Here is a 13,483-nt window from a genome sequence, read left to right as displayed (position 1 = left end):
TAACACAAGTATCTTAGTTTACACTTTCTCATGCAGGAATGTGATCGTTTCAACCCTACTGAGTTTGTTGACCTTTTACTTTTATTTTTATCCTTTTATGCTTTTCTTGAGTTTTGAATCTAATCATCAGATGTTCTTTTCAGCTCTGGTAGTTTCAACAAACATGCCTGGAAGTCCTCTAATTTATTAAATGTGTGTTTCTTCCTTTGAAGTATTATGCTCAGTTTCACTGGATATATTACTCTTGGTCCTTGATCCTTTGCTTTGTGGAATGTTGTATTTCAAACTTTTTGGTCCATTAATACAGATACTGCTAAGGCCTCTTTTATTCCTGAATTTGGTCCCATAATATCTGATTTTTTTTCTGGCTACTTGCAGTATTTTCTCCTTGGCTTGGGAGTTTTACAATTTGGCCATAAAAGTCCTGGGATGTAAAATTTGGGATCTCTTTAAGGTAATGATTGGTGAATTCTTTCAATTTTTATTTCCCCTAATTTTGTGAGAACATTAGGGTTGTTCTCCCTGATAATTTCTTGTAATATTGTGACCAGGCTCATTTTTTATCATGGTTTCAGAGAGACTTTTTCTATCATTCTTTTTAAAATTTATTCTTCTAAGTGTCTTATTATTTTTTCAGTATCTTTTCAAGCTCTTCCAAAAATTTACTTTGGGCCTTAAAGCCTTTTTTATTTCCTTTTATGATTCTCACATTTCATTTTGCTATTGCTGTTATCTTCTGAGCTTGCATTTCAATCATCCATTTTGCTGAAATACATTTCCAGTCATGCCTTTTCTCTGTCTTTTAATTGTTAGGAAAGTTTTTTTTTCATGATCTTACTTATATGTTGAGGTTTATCTCCACATCTAGGGTGGAGGGAGGTCCCTGTGTTTCATTGGGTGCCATAGGCTGTGGATTTAGCTGGTATTCACTCCTCAGATGCCAGCTCCCTCTGGTGATGTGGGTTCCAGAGTTGTTCCTTTCATTGAGGGTTATCTTGGATAGCTTTATACCAGCTCATTCCTCAAGCTCCTCACCATGTGCTTGCACTGGACCACTCCTCACCCTGCTGATTTTATTCTTCTTCTACATTTTTTTGGCTGAAACTCTGTTTTACTCTGTGTTCTGTTGCTTCTGTCATCCCAAAATTTGTTTAGAGGTATTTTTTTACCTTTCTTGTTGTGTGGAAGTGTTCTAGGAGAGCTTGGAATATTCCTTACTCTGCCATCCTAGCAACAAAAGTGTTAAGTCTACTTAACTAATTTCAATAGCAGATCATTAGATGTTAGAGTTGCAACAGAATGTAGGAGGATATCTATAAATTATCATTATATGAAAACAAAAGTCATCAAAAATAAGCATTTTTTAAAATGTGTGAAAATGCTTGGAGTTTTATAAATATTATATAAATGTAAGGCACTACAATTATTGATATCAAGTTGTTCTTGTTATTGTAGTTTTCATACTGAATCATGAAGAATCACTTAGTGACTGCCTATTTATCAGCTGTTTGCTAACAAATTGTTTAAAAATAACTGATTCATTAAATGAAAGAAGTTAACAGCTAAAAGATTTTTTAAGTCAGTGAAATAACTTTATAATTGTATAAAATGGGGTGCAGATAGATTAAGGGATTTTTAAAATACATCATAAATCCATTTTAGAGACAGGGAGATGGCTTGAATTCTTGTTTTCCTAATCATCATTTTAGTGTTTTGTCTATCACAACCCATGTTTATTGAATTCTATTGTTAAAATTCCTCTCCACTAACTTGACTTTGTAAAAACAATGGGTTTCCAAAGGTGATGCATATCTGACTGAGCATATGACTGCTTTGTTGATGTTCTAAATAGTTGATCTTTTAAGGGCCTTTCAAAGAATTCTTATTATTTTGAAATATTTTAAAAATAAGTCTGATTGCATGTACTGAAAAGACACAAAATTAATGTCTTAAAAAAGTTAACCCATTCAGAAATACTGGACTCATGTATTTCTTTTGAAAATGTTATACAACAGTCTGTTTTAAATTTTAACTGGACAAAATCTTAAGTGTCATTCTCATACATTTTATTTCATTTTTAATTTGTAGCATCACTTTCTATTCCTAAAGTTTGTTTTTTAGACAATCAACAACTCGCATAGTAATCAATTAAAACCTGGATAATTATTGACAAAAATTAGAAGATAAAAAACCTTTCTAAAATTTGTTTATATGGTTGATTATATAAATTTTATATTGATAATATAAATATCTTCTGTTATTTAAAATTATTTTGTTTTGGCAATATTAAATATAATAATTTGAAAAGATAATCAGATTTATTACTAGGGAAAAAGACACTTTGTTAAATTCCCAAAGTGTTAAAGTTAAAATTTTGTTGGTAAAGATCAAATTTCCTGTATTAAACCGAAAAAAAAAAAACTTTCCTAAAAGATTATCTGACTATGAAAGCTTTTAAAAGGATTCTTAAAGTCATAATGGGATATGGAATACAAATCAATGGTCTTCATATGTAGAAGAGAGTTTATTCAAATGCATTCATATTATGAAAATGAACATAAACGAAGTAGTTCTAAATTCTTTTGGGCACTTTTTTAATATGCTATATTTGACATCTCTTCTGATTTTATAGATCCATTCTGAGGCATATAAAAAGAATTATTGGACTACATTTGATATTTCTATGTATATTTCCATTATTTCAGGTTATCCATATTCAAAAATGAAATAGGATGATTATTTTCCATTCAGATATAAGAAGCTTATTTACTAGAAAAAATAATTGTTTTATCATTAAAGCATTTTTCCCCATTTCTCTAGATGAATTCAAGCTCTTTATGAAAAGGCTTCCCATGAATTATTTCCTCAACACATCTACCATAATGCATTTGTGGACAATGGATTCTAATTTTCAGCGTCGTTATGAACAATTGGAGAACAGCATGAAACAACTTTTCCAAAAGGCACAGAAAATTGTACACAAGCTTTTTAGCCTTAGTAAGAGGTGTCATAAACAACCACTCATCAGCCTGCCAAGACAAAGGTAAGACATGTTTTGACAATCTGGGAAACTGGGACCATTGTTTTGACATTGAATTCTTCTTCAGATTTCAGGTATGGTAATTAGCTCTGTGCACACTGGCTTTTATATCCTTAATGATGAATTGACAGCAGTGTATCCTCTAGTGCATTAGAATGACTATTCTCAGATATTCCCAAAGCAGTGGTACAACAGGAAAACATAGACTACTAACTCATTCGTCTTTATGTGTGCTATTGAAATCAATAAATCATGTGAAGGTAGTCACCAGATAATTCTTCAGAAAAGCAAATAAAAACATTGCCACACAAGCAAACAATGAACATAATAATGTTCTTACTTCTCCTGAAATGAAAATGTTTATTATATGTACTTGAAAGTAAACCTAAGAAATGTTTATTATATTTACTAGTTCAAACAGGAAAGAAATTTTGCTTCGTGTATTTTCAGAAAATTCCCCAAACTGCCATGCAAAATTGGCAAGATTTTATGATGGGGGGTGACACATTTTATGTTATTTGGTTCTACTGGTTTGCAAGAAAAGAAGAATATATTTTTTTCTCAAGACTTAGTTATTTTTTGTGTTAGTAAAAGGGCTTTTATTTATTTGATTTTGACAAAACAAATAAATAAAAAGTTTCCAAAGAGAAGTGCTGCCTGGAAGTTATGAAGCTATAAAGCTCTGTATGTAACATGTGGTGTCTTTGTACTCATACAGGTTACGTATGGAAACATCAATTTGATGCCCAAATTACTAAGAAGAGAAAGATTAGTAAGGAATCAATAGTCTTTTTCCTTGGGGGTAAAAAATAAAAAGAAATGAAAAGGGGATAATTTTTTTAAACTTTCATTGAAAAATGGGTCTTTGGTAAACTTAAAATGCAAAACAATTTTAAAAATCACTCACTTTGGTAGTTTCACCTACAGAACATTAATTTGTGTAGTGCAATCTATTTAGGACCTTCCTATAGACAGGTATGTTTTCTTGATCTTATCTTTCTTTCTCAATTTTGCCAACTTGTTTTTCCTCTAGTGTTAATGCAATTTGCCACCAAATATTAATGCAATAATTGACCTAGTTTGGATTTCTGGAAACCAATAGTTCTATTTCATCTATGATCTTATTAGGAATGATTGATACGGGATGAAGGGATCTTAATGACAGTTTTTAGTTGCTGTTGTTTCTTTTGTTATTTGAGAATATCTAATTTCATATTGATTACCTGGGTACCAATAGCCTGAATCTCCTCTTCTTTAGCAATGATTATTTTTAATCACTCAAATATAACAGTTATTACACATTTTTTCTTTGACTCATGGATTTATATATAATAGACACCATACTTAATAGACTTCCTTTTTCAATGTGAAATTTCTTTATTTCTCTTTCTTTTTCCAAAAATGGTTCCTTTAAAAGCTTTTCTGTGCTCCCAGAAATAAGTTATTGTCTATATAACATGACATAAAACTTAAAAGTATATAACTATTTTCAAAGTTTAGGTGCAATCTTATGAACCTAAAATTAGTATGTGTTGTATGTTAGTGAACTGATCATTCATATTGTTAAAATGAAAGTTCATATAAATAAATATGTATATTTGTTTACATGCCTACGTATCATATATAAATATACACACACACATATATATATATTCATATATGTAATTCTTTCCTTTCTGCACCATCTTGGCTCCACAGTAGCCTACTCCCTGTGTATCTTTTATATGAGTATTCTAATTTGTAAACCTTATAGTATCTCTAATAACAGCTATCAACACTACCATAATCATCATGATCTTTAGCTGAAACTTGATATAGATTGAACAAAAAAACTCATCATGTCCCCTAATCTAATCCTACTTTCAAATGATCCTTCCACACAGTTTTGCAGCTTGGGTCCTATTCTTGATTCCTCACTCTCGTTCACCCTACCTATTTAATCAGTTCCTAAATCTCATCCTTATTCTGTATCCTGTTCCCTATATCTATCCTTTTCTCCACTTAAACAGTCACAAATTATAGTTCAACCCCACTCCCCTAATCTCTACACAATAATAATTATTTTTCTTATGGTCTTCTTGCCTTTATTTCAATCAATCTTCCACTCATTTGCCAAAGTGATTTAAAAAATATTTTTTTCAATTACAAGTAGAAACAATTTTAACAATTGATTTCTGACATTCTTTTTTTTTTTACTTTTTTTAACTTTATTTTTAACCATTTAATAATATTTATTTTTTATAAAAGCTAACATAGTTACATGATTCATGCTCCCACCTTCCCCTTCACCCCCCACTTCCCCCACCAAAAGTTGATGCACATTTCCACTGGTTTTAACATGTGTCATTGATCAAGACCTATTTCCAAATTGTTGATAGTTGCATTTGATGTGGTAGCTTTGAGTCTACATCCCCAGTCATGTGGCCTCAACCCATGTGTTCAAGCAGTTGTTTTTCTTCTGTGTTTCCACTCCTGCAGTTCTTCCTCTGAATGTGGGTAGCATTCTTTACCATAAGTCCCTCAGAATTGTGTTGGGTAATTGCATTGATGCTAGTACAGAAGTCCATTACATTCTATTTTACCACAGTGTATTGGTCTCTGTGTACAATGTTCTGGCTCTACTCCTTTCACTCTGCATCAATTCCTGGAAGTCTTTCCAGTTCACATGGAATTCCTCCATTTTATTATTCCTTTGAGCACAATAGTATTCCATCACCAGCATATACCACAATTTGTTCCCTGCCTCCCTTACTACTCTGCCCTGAGATGATAATCTAAAATAAGTCATTCCAGTGCCGTCATGTAATGCATATTTCCATATTCCTCATGCTATGAAAGAAGATACATATTGCACATAAAAGAAAAAAAGAATGAACAAAATAAAGTGAAAAATGTTATGCTTTGATCTGCATTGAGACTCTTGATAGTTCCTTCTAAGGCTATAGAGAGTATTTTCCATCATGAGTCTCTTGGGGGGGGCGGGGTTTGGATCTTTGAATTGCAGATAATAGTTTAATCCTTCATAATTGATCATAATACAAATTTTTTGTTAATGTATATAATGATTTCCTGGTTCTGCCCACTCCACTTTGCATCACATATAAGTCTTTCCAGGTTTTTCTAAAATTATCCTTTTCATTATTCCTTATATGACAATAGTCTTCCATAACAACCAAATACCATAAAATGTTTAGGCATTCTCCAATGGATAGAAATCTCCTGTTACCAACTCTTAGCTACTGAGAAAACAGTTGCTCTAAATATTTTTAATATGTACTTTTCCTTTTTCTTGGATATCTTTGGGATACAGAACTGGTAAGTAGTACTGCTAGATCAAAAGGGTATGCATAGTATTATGGCCCTTTGACCCTGGTTCCAGATTGTCATCCAGAATGAATATATCATTTCATATCTTTACAATATATTAGTATCCCAATTTTCTCACATCCCCTTAACCATTTATCGTTTTCCTTTTTGGTCATATTATCCTATCTGATAGGTCTGAAGTGATATATAAGAATTGTTTTAATTTTAATTGCTCTAATCAATAGTGATTTGGAGGTGTTTTTTTCATATGACTAAAGATAGTTTACATTTCTTCATCCGAGAACTGTACATTCTTGTCTTTGACCATTTATCATTTGGGGAATGACTTGTATTTTATAAATTTGAATTGGTTCTCTATATTTTTAAGAAATAATGTCTTTCTTAGAAACCTTTGCTACAAAAATTTTTTCCCAGTTTTTGTTTCTCTTCTAATTTTGATTACATTGGGTTTTTTTTTGTACAAAATTTTTTAGTTTAGTGCAATCAGATTTATCTATTTTAATTCTTGTAATGTCCTCTATGCTTTATTTGGTCATAAGTACTTCCTTTATCTATAGGCTTGATAATTAGTAAGTTGATTTCTTAAAATACACAATTAATCTTACCGGTTATATTTGGAATTTCCCTACAACTTATTAGCTTAGAATTTTACCCAAGGAACTAAGAGGTAAAATAACTTACCTAGCAAATTAACAAAAAAATTAAGCCATTCTCAGATGAAGAAATCAAAATTATCAATAATTACAAGAGGAAGTATTCTAAATTCCTCCTGATTAGAGAATTGCAAATCAACAACAACAACAAGTCTGAGGTATGACCTTATACCTAGCAGACTGGTCAATATAGCAACAAAGGAAAGTGATAAATGTTGGAGGTGATGTGGTAAAATTGGGATACAAATACACTGCTGGTGGAGTTGTGAATTAATCCAACCATTCTGGAAAGCAATTTGGAATTATACTCAAAGGGCTTTAAAAGATTGCCTGCCCTTTGATCCAGCCATACTACTATTGGGTTTATACCCCAAAGAGATAATAAGGAAAAATACTTGTGCAAAAATATTTATAGCTTCACTCTTGGTGGTGGCAAAAATTGGAAAATGAGTGAGTGTCCATCAATTGGGGAATGACTGAACAAAATGTGGCATCTGAAGGTGATGGAATGCTATAATAATGAAAGGAATAATGAACTGGAGGAATTCCATGCGAACTGGAAAGACCTCCAGGAATTGATGCAGTGTGAAAGTAGAAGAACCAGGAGATCATTATACACTGTAAAGTTGAAGACAATAATTTTATGAAATTATGTGGTCGCCAGTATTTATTACATCTTGAGTCAGAAAATTGTTTACAAAATAGAGAGGAAATTAAAAAGTAGAGAAATGTGAAGGGGATAGAAAAGTTATCTATCCTATCTTAATCCAGGCAGAGATTAATTAGTTCTCAACCTGGAAGACCAGTAGTGAGTAATCACGTGGCCTCCTCCAAGATGGAAGCTAGTCTCTCCAGAAACTAGGAAAGGAGTCAGCCTTTCACTTAGCCACAAAGTAGTCCAGGAGTCAGAGTCCAAGTTGAAACCAAGGGCTCCAAGCCCATAATCCAAGCTGCAGTTTCCAGCTAAGCTCCCTCAAAGACTGTCTTCAGCCAGGAGACTATCTCCACAAGACTGACTTTAGCCACAGGATTCATGAGTTTTTATGGCGACTTATCATCCGGGGGGAGTGTTTATGGGAACCAGTTCTCACCTCTGTAGGGGTGAATACTCATCAAAAGGGTTCACAGGTTCCTGTCTGATTGAGTTTCTGAGGGTGTAAACTCTGATCATAATATCCACAAGTTTGCAACTGAGTTAAAAAGGTGGAGCTCTCTAAGTAAGTGACTTGTGAGTTCTCTAAGTAATAAAGGATTCCTTTTCACAACTTTAAACTCAGAGAGAACAAAGCATTCCCTTTTACAACACAGAGACTCATACATTATTACCCAGTGGAATGTAATGGCCTTTTCTACTACCAGCAATACAATGATCCAGGAAAATCCAGAGGAACTTATGAGAAAGAACACTATTCACATTCAGAGAAAGAACTGTGCAAGCAGAAATTCAAAAGAAAAACATATCATCTATCACATGGTTTGATGAGAATATGATTGGAATATTAGTGTTAAAATATCACTCTATTGCAAATATGAATAATATGGAAATAGGTTGTGAAAAATGCTACATATATAACCCAGGAGAATTGCTTGTCAGCTCCAGGAGGTGGGAGGGAAGATGGGTGGGAAAAATCATGAATCATGTAACCATGGAAAAATATTCTAAATAAATAAATTATATATAAAAATAATAACTTACCCAGAGTCACACAATCAGTATATGACAGAGACTTTTTTTCATGGCTAGATTTTTTATTACTATATTAGAAACATAAATATTTGTTGGTTCATTAATAGATAAGTATCAAACAAAACAATAAGGCATGAAAATTCTTCTTTTGGCTCAAAATATCTTATTCTGTAAATTGTTTTTAAATCATTTAATTCTTTTTCTCTTTAATATGCTACATTACTCATGTGAAATGTTTAAAACATCAAGTGCTTTTATGATTTCTTAAATGTTTCCTCCAAGGAAATTGATGGCAGCCTATTTATATCTATTCATCCTCTATAATTATTGTCCCTTTCTTTTAATGTTTGTACTTCAATATTCTCCCATTACATATCGTCTTTGCTTTTTGCTTAAAATTACAATGCTAACAGTGAAAGTTACTAATTTCCCATTAGTTATAATATGGAATGCTCAAAGATGATGATTTTATTTTCTTTCTAAAAATCTTCTTCATGATATAGCTGCCTTCATGTTCTTTCTTCTTCCAGTTCTCTTTCTTCCCCTCCTCCTCCTCTTGCTTCCATATAATTTTGTTTCAGATAGAATTATATAGTCAGTAAAGTTTGAGAAAAGGCTTTAAATTAATTAATTAAAAAGAATATTGATAAGGAAAATTATTTATACATAAATTTTCAGGTTAAAGTAGAAAGTGTGCGTAAGCAACTGATCTGTGGTCCATGTATTTTCTATTGTGCTGATGAGGGAATAATATAAAAACTACTAGTTTTCTTCCTTGTAGGGTTTTTCTCCATGTCTGCATTGTAAAGATCATACAGCCCTGATGTTCTTTCTGTTAAACTCTGATATTTTAAAGTGGCTTGAGCATAAATAAGAAAATATGACTTAGTCTTTTCATTTGAAATTTTCAGTGAGATGACTTGGGTACTCATTTTAGTGGCATAGTGGAGGCTAACTATTGTTAAAAAGAATGGGAATGAAGAGAGCACATGCACACTCAATCACAGGCCTCTGTATGAGTGCTACTGGCAGAAGGGTTATGCCTCTACCCACCTGACAGGCTCTGCTGGACAGAGCCTGCCAGTTGTCTCCTTTCAACAGCTGCCCAGGCAGGGAACCTCTGAGAAGTTGTGTGTATTATCAGCTTCTCTTGTTCCTCAAACCTGGGGTTGGTTTGAATGTTGATATGGTTTTATTGATGTGCTTATTAGATAACACTATGAGCCTGACTACATGACTATCTTCTCATTCCCAATGGCTTTAGATATATTGGCCACTCAGGAAAGGTACTTCAATCTTTGACTTGGTAATAAACAACTATATTTTATTCTGGCTTAACAGGGTTAGGAACAAGGGAAAGGATGGAGGATTTAGGAATGCTATTGCTAATTATCTAAGTAGATGATCAAAGCTATAGAGGTTGTTGGATCAGGTAGAGACTGGAGATTTTTCACCCTCTCACTAATTATGACTTGACTTGGCTGGAGCTAAGCCACAGAATAGGGAAGGCTGTTTGTGATCTTCTTGAATGACAGTGGTACTGCTCTCTCTCTCTCAGCTCTATTGATGATAGATATAATAGCTTTCTAGGTCTCTCAGGCAAGGAAGTTGAATTGCAGATATAGGGCCTACCCTTCCTCTTGAACCTCCCTCTACCCAAGGATGCTCCAGAATGAGCTCTCTTGTACTGTGCATGATGGGTATTTATAGGGTGGGCTTCAACTGACTTTTGCCCTGGCTCACGGCACCTGGGTACATTCTCAGGTCTCCAACTGACAATCTTGTCACTCAAAGTGGTGTACATCTTGTCCCAGAAATTCATTATAACATTATATAGAGCAACTGCAGATTAGAGAGTGGTCTTTTAGTGCTTTAAGCCACAATATTCATCAATTCTCAATTTTCAAAAAAAAATTTTAGTTAATTTATGGGAAGACTACCACCAGAGCTTTGCTTTTCTTGAGCAACTTCTTTGGTATACAATTTTCAAACCACTACTAGGTGGCCTACTCTTCTTGTTTTCTGCCTTTTCTGAAAAAAAAAGAGAAAAACCCTTAAACAAGTTGTCCAGTTCTCTAATCGTCAGAATCTACAGCTTCTAATATCAAGAATGTTATATGATCCCAATGGGAAAGGGGAAAATATATGCTTTATTATTGATTTTTATTTAAAGACTGGATTTTCTCTAAATTGCATGCTCAAGTAATTCACAGCCTAGTGTGTAAGAGACTTATCAAAAGCATATGAGTAATATTTAACAAATATGTATATTATCCTTTTAAAGTATTCATTTATTAATTATGTGTATTCATTTTGTAATTTATTTCCTTCCTTATTGGTTATGAGATATTCAGAAGATTAATGAAAGTCAAGGGCCTAAAAATGTTGTGATTAATATCATCAATACCCCTAAAATACATTACTTATAAATATCTCTATTTTATTGATGGCAAAGGTGAGCATTTAATACCTAGTTCCTCTTATGTAAAAAAGTAATATAAGCTTTCTTTCATTATATTCCTGTTTTAATATAGGCTAAAATTTTTTACATTGTGGTGGCATAGTTCTTCTTTGAATATTATTATTATGACTTTTATAGGAACCCAATTAATATTTTCTGAATTGAAATAGCTGAATTCTATTTAATTTTTTAAAGATTTCATTTGCAATTGAACAATTTAATTGTTAGAAAAATTAATAGACAATATTGGACCAGGTGACATTATTTCTAATATTCAGATGCATTGTATTTGAGCATGATACTTATTACTGTTATTATTGTTCAGTTATTTAGTCATGTCCAACTCTTTGTAAATGGTCCTTCACCATCTTTCAAAATTTGTCCAAGCTCATTTTCATTGTTTCCATGTCATAATATCTCTCATTCTCTGCCATACCCTTCTCTTCATGCCTTCAATCTTTCCCAATATCAAAGTTTTTCCAAAGATTCATATCTTTTCATTATTTAGCCAAAAAATTAAGCTTTAGCTTCAGTATTGTTTTCTGATGAATAGAGTGAATCATTTTCTTTAAATATTGATAAATTTTATCTCCTTGTTTTCCAAGAGACTCTCTAAACTTTTCTACAGCCCAGCAATTTAAAAACATCAATTCTGCAGTGCTTGGTTTTCCTTATATTCCAACTCTCATTACCCTTAATTGCTACTGGAGAAACTATGATTTTGACTATATGTGCATTTGTTGGAAAGGCGATTATCTCTGCTTTTTAGTAGGCTGTCCAGATTTGCCATAACTTTCCTTCCAACAAGCACACACATTTAATTTCACAGCTCCAGTCACTATCAGCATTGGTCTTTGAGCCCATGAATATAATATTTGGCATCCCTTCCATTTCTTCTCACTGTATTTGCAAGAAAAGTATGGCACTGATTGCCATGAACATAGATTTTGTTTTATTTTGTGTTTTTTTTCTGCTGCTAAGTTTCAAGGAGATTTTGATGTGCTGCTTTTCCTCCCTCACCAAAAGACTTCTTGGTTATTCACTTTCTACAATCAGAGTGGTATTTTCTGCAAATCTGAGGTTCTTAATATTTCCCCCGGCAACTTTAATTCTGGATTTTGACTCATCCAGCATGATATTTCTCATAATTTACTCTGCATTTAAGTTAAATAAATAAGATGATAATATACAGATTTGTCATATTCCTTTCTCTGTCTTAAACCAATCATTCAATGTTCTATTCTAACTGTTGCTTCTTGACCCATAAACAAGTTCCTTGGGAGATGAGCAAAATGATCTGGTATTCCCATCTCTTGAAGGACTTGCCACCTTTTGTTGTGATCCACATAATGAAAGGCTTTATCACAGTCAAGGAAGCAGAATTAAATTTTTTTGTTCATGTGTTTTTCTCTATAATCCAATGAATGTTGGCAATTTGATTTCTAGTTCCTCAGCCTCTCAAAACCAGATGACCCTTCTGATAATTATTGGTTCACATATTTCTGAAGCATATCTTGCAGAATATTAAGGATAAATTTGCTGGCATGTGGAAAGAGAGCAACTGTTTGGTAATTTCAACATTCTTTAGCATTCCTTTTCTCCAGGATTGTGACATAACATGATCTTTTCCAATATAGTGGCCAACGTTAAGTTTTCTCTATTTGTTGAAATATTGAATGCAGTACTTTACCAGCATCATCTTTTAGGATTTTAAATAGTCATTGGAATTCTGTCCATATGTTTAGCAATGCGTCCTAAGGCCCACTTGACTTCCTTCTCCAGGGTATCTGACTCTATCATACCATTATGGCTATTGGTGATATTAAGATCTTATATACTTGCCATCTCACGTTAATCTCTTTTATTTCTTTTAAGTCTTTAACATTTTTGTCTTTTGTCATATCCATTTTTGGCATGAAATATTCACTTGATATCTCTAATGCTCTTGAAGAGATATCTTGTTTTTTCCTATTCTATTGTTTTCTTATTATTTTCCCTTGCTTATTTAAGAAAACTTTTCCTCACCATTTTCTGAAATCCTGCATTTAATTGGGTTTATAGTTCCCTTTCTCTTTTAACTTTTGCTTTCTTTCTTCATCTATTATTAAATCTTTATCAAATAGCCATTTTGCTTTCTTGCTTTTCTTTTTCTTTGAAATTTTTTTTTACTGCTACCACCTCTAAAATATTTTAAAATGTTCATAATTCTTCAGAACCTCTATACTGGATCTAATATTTTAAATCTATTCATCACATGCTTCATATTCAAAAAGGTTGTTATTTAGGTTCTACCTATACAGTCTGATGGTTTCCCC

The 13,483-nt window shown here is 32.6% G+C and overlaps 1 protein-coding gene across 1 annotated transcript in view; it reads left to right on the top strand.

Moving 5' to 3' along the window:
- The window catches only part of BRINP3 (BMP/retinoic acid inducible neural specific 3), a 488,755-nt gene that overhangs the window by 361,850 nt on the left and 113,422 nt on the right, over positions 1–13,483 (top strand). Inside the window, exon 6 of the mRNA XM_044674904.1 lies at positions 2,821–3,043. Coding sequence (XP_044530839.1) covers positions 2,821–3,043 — 223 coding nt within the window. The remainder of the gene's footprint in view (positions 1–2,820; positions 3,044–13,483) is intronic.

The sequence above is a fragment of the Gracilinanus agilis genome, chromosome 4 (genome assembly GCF_016433145.1).
Source record: "Gracilinanus agilis isolate LMUSP501 chromosome 4, AgileGrace, whole genome shotgun sequence".
In the NCBI taxonomy this organism is placed as follows: domain Eukaryota; kingdom Metazoa; phylum Chordata; class Mammalia; order Didelphimorphia; family Didelphidae; genus Gracilinanus; species Gracilinanus agilis.
This window is presented reverse-complemented; position numbering and strand designations above follow the sequence as displayed.